Source organism: Balaenoptera borealis (genome assembly GCF_965194805.1).
Source record: "Balaenoptera borealis genome assembly, chromosome: 4".
In the NCBI taxonomy this organism is placed as follows: domain Eukaryota; kingdom Metazoa; phylum Chordata; class Mammalia; order Artiodactyla; family Balaenopteridae; genus Balaenoptera; species Balaenoptera borealis.
In genome coordinates this window covers 69,545,174-69,559,179 of record NC_138861.1, presented here as the reverse complement: position 1 = coordinate 69,559,179, position 14,006 = coordinate 69,545,174, and the positions used below count along the sequence as shown (strand labels likewise).

The window sequence follows — 14,006 nt, the reverse complement described above, 5'->3', positions numbered from 1 at the left end:
AGGGCCTAGTGCCTGTGTTCTGGTGGATGAGGCTGGATCTTGTCTTTCTGGTGGGCAGGTCCACGTCTGGTGGTGTGTTTTGGGGTGTCTGTGGCCTTATTATGATTTTAGGCAGCCTCTTTGCTAATGGGTGGGGCTGTGTTCCTGTCTTGCTAGTTGTTTGTCATAGGATGTCCAGCACTGTAGCTTGCTGGTCGTTGAGTGAAGCTGGGTCTTGGTGTTGAGATGGAGATCTCTGGGAGATTTTCGCTGTTTGGTATTACGTCGAGCTGGGAGGTCTCTTGTGGACCAGTGTCCTGAAGTTGGCTCTCCCACCTCAGAGCCACAGCCCTGATGCCTGGCTGGAGCACCAAGAGCCTTTCATGCACACGGCTCAGAATAAAAGGGAGAAAAAATAGAAAGAAAGAAAGAAAGAAAGAGGATAAAATAAAATAAGATAAAGTAAGATAAAATAAAATAGTTATTAAAATAAAAAATAATTATGAAGAAAAAAAAAATTTTTTTAAGTAAAAAAATAAACCAAAAAACTGACTGACAGAACCCTAGGACAAATGGTGAAAGCAAAGCTATACAGACAGTATCTCACACAGAAGCATACACATACACACTCACAAAAAGAGGAAAAGGGGAAAAAATAATATATCTTGCTCCCAAAATCCACCTCCTCAATTTGGGATGATTCATTGTCTATTCAGGTATTCAACAGATGCAGGTAGATCAAGTTGTTTGTGGAGCTTTAATCCGTTGCTTCTGAGGCTGCTGGGAGAAATTTCCTTTCTCTTCTTTGTTTGCACAGCTCCCAGGTTTCAGCTTTGGATTTGGACCCGCCTCTACGTGTAGGTCGCCTGAGGGCATCTGTTCTTCGCCCAGACAGGATGGGGTTAAAGGAGCAGCTGATTCAGGGACTCTGGCTCACTCAGGCCGGTGGGAGGGAGGGGTACGGAGGCGGGGCGAGCCTGCGCGTCAGAAGCCAGCGTGACGTTGCACCAGCCTGAGGCGCGCCGCGTTCTCCCTGGGAAGTTGTCCCCGGATCACAGGAGCCTGGCCTTGGCAGGCTGCACTGGCTCCCGGGAGGGACGGTGTGGAGAGTGACCTGTGCTCGCACACAGGCTTCTTGGTGGCAGCAGCAGCAGCCTTAGCGTCTCATGCCCGTCTCTGGGGTCCGCACTGATAGCCGCTGCTTGCGCCTGTCTCTGGGGCTCCTTTAAGCGGCGTTCTTAATCCCCTCTCCTCGCGCACCAGGAAACAAAGAGGCAAGAAAAAGTCTCTTGCCTCTTTGGCAAGTCCAGACCTTTTCCCGGCTTCCCTCCCGGCTAGCTGTGGTGCACTAGCCCCCTTCAGGCTGTGTTCACGCCGCCAACCCCAGTCCTCTCCCTGGGATCCGACCGAAGCCGGAGGCTCAGCTCCCATTCCCTGCCCGCCCCGGCAGGTGAGCAGACAAACCTCTAGGGCTGGTGAGTGCTGCTCGGCGCCGAGCCTCTGTGTGGGAATCTCTCCGCTTTGCCCTCCGCACCCCTGTGGCTGCGCTCTCCTCCGTGGCTCCGAACCTTCCCCCCTCCGCCACCCGCAGCCTCCGCCCACGAAGGGGCTTCCTAGTGTGTGGAAACCTTTCCTCCTTCACAGCTCTCTCCCACTGGTGCGGGTCCTGTCCCTATTCCTTTGTCTCTGTTTTTTCTTTTTTCTTTTACCCTACCCAGGTACGTGGGGAGTTTCTTGCCTTTTGGGATGTCTGAGGTCTTCTGCCAGCGTTCAGTAGGTGTTCTGTAGGAGCAGTTCCACATACAGATGTATTTCTGATGTATCTGTGGGGAGGAAGGTGATCTCTGCGTCTTACTCTTCAGCCATCTTCCGAACTCAGCCTGAATGAATTTTTTAATGTCTATTGTTTTTTTAGGTATACTATAGATATTTCCTCAACAAGTCTAAAACCCTATATTGACCAAAACCTTATTTAAATCTGTGTAATTAGCAACTAAAATAAAATTGGTATTGGTGTTAATAATCATTTAACTATGTAGAAACTTATTATTTTTTTCTTTTCTTCTCTTTTGACTTCAGGTGCAATAACAGAACCCAGTGTGCAGTGGTGGCAGGTCCCGATGTTTTTCCAGACCCATGTCCGGGAACGTATAAATACCTTGAAGTGCAGTATGAATGTGTCCCTTACAGTATGTATATTCCTGTACTTTTCTTGTAAAAAGGAAAGATATTAAGCTTTGTTTTGCATGCATTAACAACATAGTCTCTATGAAAACATAAAAATAATCACATAAAGTATATTAAAAAGCTGGCTAATTTTAATTTTTCAGGGTCTTACATTCTCCCCACCCTTGGAAGAATTAGGTGTTGCTTGCATGATCCTGCAGCATTTAATTTTGACTATACATTTCTGTATATCAGTATCTATTCTAAAACTCTTTTCTTAATGCAATATAAAATATTTAGAAAAAGGATGAAAGAGTGGTATGCCAGTACTATATCCCTCCAGGTCCAAGCAAACAGAAATGAAAGTGAATAATATACTTGTATATATAGTAGTATAGAAAATGATAAATCTTGAATTTGATAGGAACAATTATATCTAACCTTCCTGTGATGCCAGTATATTGAGAAGTAGAAATATATTCACCCAGAGGGAGCAGATTGGAAAGAAAATACAAGGATTACATGAACTAAAACACTCTTTAGAGAATGTATCTTTTACAGTCTCAAGAACTGTGTCTTTGCAACCTTTATGTCAGAAATGATATATACCAACGACTTTTCTTTTTTCTTCAGGAATAATGAAAAATCAAACAATCAAAAATGACACATTTTTTTTGACTTTTTTATCCAAAGGTAGAATCATCATCTCAAAAGAAATATTTTTGATCTGACTAGTTAATTATTCATGGGATACCTTAGTGAAGATCACTCAGGAAATCCTGTATTCTCAGGATTTCCTGAGTGATCTTATGCAGCTCATCCCAGAGGTAGAAAACTCCTGGGATCATAAACAAATCCCAGGTTCCAACTTCCCTTGACATCTCAGAAGAAACAAAGCATCTGGGGGTCAGCAAGTTTACTGTGTCAAGAGGTAGTTCTAGGCTTGCCTCACTGCTGTTTATTTAAAAAGCAGCACATTCCTCATGAGCTGTAAGTGTGTGTACTCCAATAACAATAGAGAAATTTGGCCAGCAAGAAATGAATTGGAATTTAAAAGTAATAATGAAAGCAATCAAGAGAAAATTTCTTTGTTCCTTTATTTACAGTGTGATTGAATAGAGAAAGTTTATCTAGGGCAGTTTTATAAGCTTACTTTCTTTGTTGTGAAAAAAGCATAAGTGTATAGGTTTTATTGAAATCTCAATTGAGGTTATGCTTCTTATATTGTTATCTCCAGGAACCCTTCTATAAAAATATAAAGCTAAATGACCATTTATTGTTCATTAGTGATACTTTAAAGAAATAAAATTTGTAGTCCACTTTAGAACTTAGGTTATACTTAGGTTGCATAATAAGATCTTTGTGAAATATGTAGAATAGCTATTTCCAAAAGCATTTAAAAAATATTAAATAAGGTGTGCCTCATTTTTAAAGGCAGTTTTAAGAAACTTACAATCATATTATTGCAACATGAAAGCTGAAGAAGTTTTGTCAAATTTTTTTTCACAATTTTTAAAAATTAAAGAATTTCACAGCTGTTTCTTCAGTTTTCTGTATTTCTTCAGAATTCCTTTAAGGATAACTACTCCAAATTCCTCTACCAAACTCATTCTGAAAAATCATCTTCTTAAATCATTTCAATATAGATAAGAACTTGCTCATACACTTTTGTATAAAAGGATTGTGGTTTACCACAGATTTCCTCTCTCTTATAAATTTTTAGAGTTGGGCAATTTGATTCCTGAATATCCTATATTTTCAGGTTTCTGGTAATCCCGAAAATGTACTGATTGCCTTAGAAGTATGTTCATATTATATTAAAATATTTATCTGATTGTTTCATTAAATAAGAATTATAAACACAGGTGCAACCACTTGCCAGTTTATACACAGTTTAATTTATATGATATAGTATAATTGCGTTTGTTTAAATTATCTTCAGTATGTTTCAGTTAAAAGTGTAATGCGTAACTGGAAACTCATTTAGAAAATTTAACATGAACTTAAAAGAAAATAATCCAAAAGAAAGTAAAAACCATAAAATAAACTATAGTGACTCATTTGAAAGGTAGGCTGGTTTAGTAGAAAAATGGCCAGATATCAGGAAGCCTGGTTACTTAACAAAAATTCTGGATCCTTTAGCTTAGGTAAGCTATTAAAATTTTCTGGATCTCACCTTATAGACTTTCCCTCATCTATAGTACAGTAGTCCCCTGTTATCTGTGATTTCACTTTCCTTGGTTTCAGTTATCCATGGTCAACCTCAGTCTGAAAATATTAAATGGAACTTTCCAGAAATAAACAATTCATAAGTTTTAAATCATGTGCCATTCTGAGTAGCATGATGAAATATGCCATCCTACTCGAGACGTGAATCATCCCCCTGTTTAGTGTATCCACTATATATGCTATCCACTTGTTAGTCAGTCATCTGTAACACTTCAGCTGTCGCACTATCATAGTGCTTGTGTTCAAGTAACCCATGTTTTAATGGCCCCAAAGCACAAGAGGAGTCATGCTGGAAATTTGGATATATTCTTACTGTGCCTAATTTATAAATTAAACTTTATCATAGATATGTATGTCTAGGAAGAAAAACAGTGTATATAGGGTTTGGTGCGATCTGCAGCTTCGGGAATCCACTGTGGGTCTTAGAATGTACTCCCCATGGATAAGGGGTGGACTACTACAAGTTCTGATTTAGTTAATAATAAGCTCTTTTTCTTTTCTCCAGCATAAAAAAAACACTGATTTTTCCAATGCTGAAAATATTCACTTATTAAAATAGCTTTCATCTATTAACATTTACTACATGGCTTATATGTTTACATACATTATTTTATTTAATTCTCATAGTCTCCTCCCTGTTAGGTATGAGTGTCAGCACTTTGCTGAAGAGGAAACATACTCAATAGGATAAGTAAAATGTTTCATGTAAAATGTAGAATAGCTAGGAAATGGCAGAGCCAAGAGTTGAGTTTGTCTGTAATACCTGTTCTTAAGGATGCAGCTATAGTTCTCCCCATAGATCTTACCCTTTATATTTTCAAGAGTTATTCAATGGTGTTCAATATTTAACTTTCATCAGTACAGTAATGGTACATAGTGAAAGCAAATGCTTCAAGGGCTCGGACCCTTTTTCTTCTTTCTTTTGCTACTTACTTTTAAGAGGTTTGTATTCTTTTCTTAAAACACCTGGATCACTGCAACTTTTATTTTCCCAAACACCTAATGAAGCTTTATGGCAAAGACTAATTTGTGCTATAAAAATACCACCGACAATTTAGAATGAGGCTCTTATCTAAGTAGTAACTTAAAAAGTTGTTTAAATTACCTGTATTATAGGAGAAAATCCTTGTACTTAATTAATATGCTTGTTAAAAGACCCTATTATATTAGTAGCAGACAGACTTCATATTTAGGGTTCAATATTAATATTTGAAAATTTTCTAACTGAACAACTGAATAAACAACCAAACAACAAATGCTCTTAGGTTCTGTTTGTTATATAATTTAATAATATCCGTTTTCATTTTGAATTTAAGATGACAAACTGCAGTGTATATGGTGATATACTTTGTTATGAAAGTTTTCTTAATACTGATATGTGGAAAAATATTATTGATATTTTCTTTTTTTATATATGCTCTGTGTGTATATGTTTCTATGGTACTATTGATTTTTAAGGTGATACTTTTTCATGGAAAATATAGAAAGAAAATATAGAAATATAGAAAAACAAAAATATATAGAAAAACATATCAATATTAACGATATATAAGTATATAAGAGGTAATATAGAAAAATTCAACAAAGCTTATTGTATCACACAGGAGAAGGAAAATTAAAAACATCTAAGATAAGCTTGCAATAATTTTTGCAGAGTTTTAGGAGTCAGTAAATCAGTATATAAATGAACACTGAAATTTTTAAGAGGACTTTAACCTAAATCAACCAAATGGTGTGGCTTGTTTTGAAAAGATGACAGTAGGAAATAAAATAAGGAAAATTAGGAATTTTAAACAATTTAGTGAGGCTACTGAATTTGTCTTATACTCAGTTTTTTGAGTGTCTTGTACTCAGTTTTTTCCAAATCACTAAAGTTGTATTTAATCTTTTCTTTCTACTGTCTGTAATTTCTTGTTTGGGTTCAACAGATACCCTGTTTTGGGGACAGTTGAATCAATACTTTTCTCTGTTCCTGTGACACCTTAGTTCCAGTATGACTTTTATAGCCTTTGCCTTTTCTTTTGAGGTTTGATTTTCCTCCTTCATGATATTTCCTCCCCAGGAGATGACCCAAATATTCAAGAGGTTAAACCTCAGCATTTACCAATGCCACAGTTTTGTTTTCGCAGCTTCCTTCTTCTCACCCCACCCCATCACTTCTAGCCTGATTTGGGATGGAAATTGTGGCATCTTTAAGTAGAGCTTCCTTCATTTAGCCAGTTTACAGGGATGACTTGTGTTAGAGAGAAAACAGTAAAACAACTAACCACCTATATAGAGTACTTCTGAGCAAAAAATCTTTACTTTAGCTTTACTTTATATCCTGCTGATAATTTGTCTTTCTTCCAAGGCATACAGTTTCACACACATTACACTCAAAAAGTGTTTGTCTTCTCTCACAGTCCAGCATTTCTCTTCAGTTCTTTGTTTCTTTTTTTAAAAATACAAAGTACATATTACTTATTGTAGTAATCTTCTCTCCTGGTAGATTTTCTTCGAAATAGATGGGGGAAGCACACAATTGGAGAGCCACTAGAAATGAGTGTTTGGTTAAACCAATCTTATTTTATAGCACTTACAGACTTTCTCACTATTCATATTAGCCATCTGAAGTTATGTATGTGATTGTCTTTATGGAAAGACATGCAAAACAAGTAATGTTGGAAATTAATATTTACAATTAATTATATAACCTGTTATTTTGTCTTTTTTTACTAAAAGAAAAAAGTACTATCTTTCAGCATTTAAAATGAACAAAAGCCTTTAAATATTTAATTATAAATAACTAAATACATTTTGCAACTAATATTCAACTGAGTGCATATTTTAATATGTTCACACTTTGGTTCCTAGTATGTAAATAAATAATTACACATTTTAAAACTCATGCTGAAATTAACCCATATGTTAAATTTTAAAAATATCACAGAATGTCAAGATATAATTTGATTCCCAATGCCTCAGTACCTTTTCCAGTTTCCGATACATAGGAGACATTCAATAAAGGCATATTGAATGTTTGAAAGAAAAAAGGAAATATGGTCAAAATTTAATCCTCTAAAATCATTATGTTCATTGCTAAAATGATAAAAGAAACTCTTGTCTACACACAAGACCTTATTAATTCAAAGGGAAGATCTATGGTAAAAAAATATAGATTATATGAATTTTAGTTTTTCCAAATTGTTTGATGTTGTAATTGTATTCCTCAAGAATGCTAGAATGCTCCTAGCAACCAATCTGTTTTTCATATTATTCTTCTGTATGCCTCCATATAATGTAGCAAGTATTGTCCCTTTATAAGAGGAATGTCAGTTATCTAAATTCTTTTTTAGAATGATACTTATAACAAGAACAATAAAATTCTTCCTTTCTTTCTCCTTTTTCTTCCCACCACAGTTTCTTTCTTTTTTCTTTTCTGTTCTTTTCTTTTCTTTTTAGATATTTGAAATACAACTTTATTCTGATTCTAAACAAAAAGGAATGGGAATGACAGTAACAAACAAGATTCCACCACTGAATACTGTGATGTGACTGTAGCAGTCTTATATTTGGAACTCAAGTAGGAAACAACTGTGTTCCAAAACACCTAAATATGCAGGTCCAAAAAAATGAAGGTTTTTTTTTTTTTTTAACTGCTACATTCACGCCGAAGCCCATTCATCTCCTTCAGCATCCCAAAGATTAAGCACATGTTCTGCTTAGCTATATAATAAAGTGGCAAACACACTGCACTACTGATATCACAGGACAGTTGCCAATAAAACTAGACTTCTGACGCTGGGCTCCAGCTTCACTTTCTCACAGGTCAGCATCTTCATCCGGGAGGGCAGTTGTCTGAGCAACCTCTAGATCGTGCTCTTACTGTGCTGCCAACGCCTGGGTCCATGACCACCTCTGGCGGGGCGAGAGCAGGCATGGAGATGAACTCCAAGTTAGGGTCTCCCATCAGTTTTCTAGCAAGCCAGAGGAAGGGCTTTTCAAAGTTGTAGTTACTTTTGGCAGAAATGTCATAGTACTGAAGATTCTTCTTTCGGTGGAAGACAATTGACTTTGACTTAACCTTTCTGTCCTTAATATCCACTTTGTTGCCATACAACATGATGAGGGTGTTTTCACACACTCGTACCAGATCTCTATGCCAGTTAGGCACGTTCTTGTAAGTAACTCTTGATGTTACATCAAACATTATAATGGTACCTTGAGCTTGGATATAATAGCCATCTCTCAGTGCACCAAGTTTCTGCTGACCAGCTGTATCCCATACATTGAACTTAATAAGGTCCTCTGTTGGTATGGAACACAAGGGGATGGACCTCAACACCCAAGGTAGCTACATACTTCTACTCAAATTCACCAATCAGGTGACGTTTCACAAATGTAGTTTTACCAGTACCACCATCACCAAACAATGTAAGTTTGAACTGAAGTTGGGGTTCTCCTTGGGCAGCCATCGTGATGTTAACGCGGGTGGGGGCTGCAAGGGCGCGCCATGGCGACGGCGTCTGGGGCGCTGCTTCCCCGCCCGGCTCCCCCGGTCCCCAGGGCCCGGCTCACGCCTGCTCCAAGTGCAGACCGGACAGAGCGGAGGCCCGCTCAGCGCAGAGGCCGGGGGCCAGTTTCTTTCTTAAATAGTTTCTACTTGACAGTATCTTGCACCTAACATAGAATTCATAAAACTTTTGCAAGTGAATCAGTAATTACTTAATAGTTAATTTAAACTTTTATTGTATGTCCCAAATATGAAATATTCATAAAAATTGCTATTATAAGTTTGGAAAACAGGAAGCGTAGGTGGACTACATACTTTCTTAGAAGTTCTCACCCTAAATTCTCTCCTATTCTTGTCTAGCTGCTTCATATGTTTATGGAAATTATTCTCAGCTAGATTATATCATTTGCTTTCAAGACCTCCCTCTTTTATCTTCCTTTCATCACACAACGTCTATTGCAGACCAGGCACTATGCTAAACACTAGGTAGAATGCTAGGATAAAAATTCTGCCATAGAGGAATTTAGCCAAATAAGGCTCAAGGTCCCCAAAGTTACACTGTTCCTAGTTCAGCAAGGCAACTAAGCACTTCATGTTAGCAGTGCACCTAGAAGACATGCCCATCCCATAGCGGCTGATGTTTGTAGGGGGTGTGTGGGAGTGTATATCTTCAGGGAAGGTTTTCTAGAGGAGATGACTCTTGAGCTGAATCTTAAAGAATGAGTAGACTTTAAAGAGAAGGGCAATCATTTTTGGCAGATGAGACAATGTAAGATAAGTAACTGTTATCGTGAATATAAAACCAAAACAGTTTGGTGTTTGCATGAAAAACAAAACACAAGAGTGACAGGAGATGAACCCATAGATGAGCAGGGTAGAAATCATGACTTACCTGTATGCTGGGATTCTTCTGAGCCCTAATACCCATCACAGTGTGGAGCACAAAGATAAACTATTTTTAATGTAATTAACTAATACGTTAATAAGAAATACTTGTTTGCAAATCTGCAAAAACCAATTTTGACTAATTTAAGTTGAAAAATGAAGCCTTTTGTGGCAGGAGGGAGGGTGGGAAATACAAAGTAATAGTTCCAGAATCAAAAGAAGAAAGGTGAAAAACAGGTCTGAAAAAATAAGATCCAGTGATCCAGAGAGCAAGAGTTAGTGGACAGTCTCTTAAGTACTCTGCGTTTGGATGAATCAGTTACCAAAATGGTCCATCTGATCTAAGTCCTGTAATGATCTAGACTAGGACATCAGGACTGCATGAAATTCAGTTGTTTCCAAGGAATGAGAATGGGGCTGGCAAAAAGCCTATATATAATTAGAAAGAAACAGATCCCTCAGTAGACTTTTGAGCAAGGGCTGCAGGTTAGTGGTCCTGGACCAGATTCAGCCTGCAGAGGGTTTCCTTAGGTCTCCCAAATCCCTAAAACTCAGATTTAACCTGAAGTCTGGAGAAACACTGGACCTGTATTCCCTTGGGCAACAATAGACTAGAGCTGAGTAGGTGCTGCACCTTTTAAATAGGGTCTATTCTTTGCTATTTCCTGTAATTTCCGTTACTTATTTTATTGTACCTGGTTCATTATACTCTTTTAAAATATCTCCTGGCTTCTGAATATACTTAAATTTGCAACTCTTGTTCTAGAGTTGTATCTAGTTGTATCTAGTTTGTATCTAGTTTGTATCTAATCAATGCTAATAGGTGTAAAAGCACTCTAAATAGTTACTATATATTTTTTTTTATTTTCAAAATATATAGTATTAAGTTCTTGCACCAAAAATAATTCTACCAATAGAAGTTTATCAGTACGTATTATGGGTTAATCAGTGTGTTAAGTGCTGGGGAAAAGTAGAGTTCGGCCTTATGGATCTGGTGGTTCCGTGGATAAGGCAAATAATAAACACATGAACCAATACATATAATCATAAATGATAAAATGCAAGAAGAAAATAAACACAGTTGTACAATAGAAAACAATAAAAGGGCTAGCTTATATAGGTGTGATAAAAGACTGCTCTCAAGAGAGGGTATTTGAAACCTGAAGAATGAGAATGAGACAGTCAGGCAAAGATCCTGGGAAAGAGCTTTCAAAGCAGAGAGATCATTAGTTCCAAAAAGCGTGAGGCTGGGAAGAGGTTGGCTTGTCCTAATACCTGATATAAAGTCAGTGTGATTGCCGTCAACATGGGGGAGGGTGACTTGGAGACATACCAACCAGCAATTAGTACTATTAATACCATTAATAATGAAGCAGCAATTTCTTTCAAGTTTCTAGGATTTATTAAGAATCAAAATATGTTTGCAGAATGAAATTTAATAAAGTGATATTTCCTTTAAAATATATATTTTTGAAAATATTACATTCTACAATAACATAAAGGTAAACTTATATCAAATAAACCAAATATCAAATGGCATCAACAGCTAGATAGAATAAATAGATGTATTTATAGTGGATTAATAATATGTAAGTGTACACATGATGCTAATTGTAAGGAAACAAGATGAATTGAGAGTATTAAAAAATTAATTGGATTGGCAAAGTTAGGAAAATATTTGATTTAGGAAGTAAAATGTTATTACAGACATAAATAAAGTTGGGGGATTAGTTTACCCATGCTTACTAGCTTTATTTGAAATAGTAAGATTATAGAACTAATGCACTTAAACTTAATTCAAATAAATTTTTATAAGATCCTCAAATTGAATAGCATAAACATGTGAGGTTTAAAGAGACATGGAATATAACATTTTGTTTTTAAAATATACTGCATATGTATGAGAAGAGAAGTAGTGAAAACGTGAAGGTGAGGGTTTTTTTTTTTTCCCCAAAGTGTTTATTGCTAAAAAGATCTTATAGCAAACTTGATGTATGAGATCTAAAGAGTTAATTTTCCAGATAAAATTTTTCTAAATTCTTGTAAAGTCAATTGAAATATTATGAAAGAGCATTGTTAATTTTCTTGTATTCTAATCATTAATCTTATGAAACTAGAAAAAAGTAATCAATTTGCTTAGAAAGTACTTCATTCAAATTTTTCAATTTTAACATAATAGTAGTTCATTAAAATGATTAGTTAGTAAAGGGAAAAATCTACATAAACTTTAATGTTTTTGTTTTATTTCTGAGGAATTTCTCAAATGGTAGGAGATCACAATTCCTGTGAATGTTGTCAATTTTTTAAATTGCTTAAATTTTTTCAAAATCCTGCTATAAAACCCAAATTCTTTTACACAATTAAATACTTATATGGTAGATTCAATAACGGTCCCTCAAAGAAATCCATAATATGTTATTATAAATAGCAAAGAGACTTTGCAGATTTGATTGCATTAAGGATCTTGAGTTGGGGAGATTATCCTGGATTATCCATGGAGACCCAATCTAATCATAAATATCCTTATAAAAAGGAGGCAAGAGGTTAATGTTCGAAACAGGAGATATGACAACAGAAACAGAGATTAGAGTGATGAACATTGAAGATGGAGGAAGGGGCCACTAGCCAAGGAATTCAGGTATCCTCTGAGAAGCTGGAAAGAGCAAGAACATAAATGCTCCCTAGAGCATCCAGAATGAGCACAACTCTGCTGACCTCTTAATTTTAGCCCTTAAGACCCATTTTGAACTTCTGACAATTTGTGTTGTTTAAAACCACTAAGTTTGTGGTAATTTGTTATAGCAGCAGTAGAATACTAATACAACCTGCTATAATATTTTTTTCTGAAATGATTAATATAGTTTAAAAATTCATTTTTTTACTTAGGACATGGAGTAGTAAAGGCATAGTTTTGTTTTCTAAATAAAGATTATGGTGTATTTCTGTAACAATATTTTTAAAATGTAAACATAGAAACCTTCCCTGTCATGGCTGGACATGGGATGCACAGCATGCTGTTATAGACAAAAGTCATTTTAATTCTATAAATATACAAAACCCAAGGCAAACTGAAGTCAAGTTAGTGTTTAGCAAAATCAGTTTTACTGTATTACACCTATCTACTATTTATATGAGGCAGCAGAAATAGTGAATGGGTAAATAAGTGGTTGATTATAAATATATGAGCTAGATGGACAGGATGAATAAATGTAATGAATTTCTGTTTAAATTTTCTTATACTTTAAACAAACAGGAAATATTCACAATAACTGACTTGTAATACTTGAATTAAATCCATATTTATGGACTTCCAATTCTACTCTGTATGTACTAATTTAATATAGTTTTATCAGCCCTTAATGAAAACCTACTTGTTTTTTAAAACATTGCACAATGTCTACATGCCCCCCATAGTATAAATATGACTGTTTTCTAGCTTCCAGGAAACCATAATCTTCTCAGTATTCTGTAATGCTCAGAGTAATCATATCAACATAGAATCAGACAGGGAAGGAACTAATATTGCTTAGTTTTTTTGTTTGTTTTGTTTTGTTTTTTTAATTTTTTAACATCTTTATTAGAGCATAATTGCTTTACAATGGTGTGTCAGTTTCTGCCTTATAAAAAAGTGAATCAGTTATACATATACATATGTCCCCATATCTCTTCTCTCTTGCATCTCCCTCCCTCCCACCCTCCCTATCCCATCCCTCTAGGTGGTCACAAAGCACTGAGCTGATCTTCCTGTGCTATGTGGCTGCTTCCCACTAGCTATCTATTTTACGTTTGGTAGTGTATATATGTCCATGCCACTCTCTCACTTTGTCCGAACTTACCCTTCCCCCTCCCTGTATCCTCAAGTCCATTCTCTAGTAAGTCTGCATCTTTATTCCTGTCTTGCTCCTAGGTTCTTCTGACCATTTTCTTTTTTTTTTAGATTCCATATATATGTGTTAGCATATGGTATTAGTTTTTCTCTTTCTGACTTACTTCACTCTTCTGTATAACAGTCTCTAGGTCTATCCACCTCACTACAAATAACTCAGTTTCATTCCTTTTTAATGGCTGAGTAATATTCCATTGTATATATGTGCCACATCTTCTTTATCCATTCATCTGTTGATGGAAACTTAGGTTGCTTCCATGTCCTGGCTATTGTAAATAGAGCTGCAATGAACATTGTGGTACATGACTCTTTTTGAATTTTGGTTTTCTCAGGGTATATGCCCAGGAGTGGGATTGCTGGGTCGTTTGG

At 36.1% G+C, this 14,006-nt stretch overlaps 1 protein-coding gene and 1 pseudogene across 2 annotated transcripts in view; one reads left to right on the top strand and one right to left on the bottom strand.

The window, feature by feature from the left end:
* Positions 1–14,006, top strand: part of ADGRL3 (adhesion G protein-coupled receptor L3) — a 563,380-nt gene that overhangs the window by 177,191 nt on the left and 372,183 nt on the right. Inside the window, exon 4 of the mRNA XM_082390059.1 lies at positions 2,059–2,168. Within this exon, the coding sequence (XP_082246185.1) occupies positions 2,059–2,168 (110 nt within the window). The remainder of the gene's footprint in view (positions 1–2,058; positions 2,169–14,006) is intronic.
* LOC309627918 (GTP-binding nuclear protein Ran pseudogene) lies at positions 2,212–8,862 on the bottom strand (annotated as a pseudogene). The gene has a single exon. The product of its transcript is annotated as a GTP-binding nuclear protein Ran pseudogene (transcript).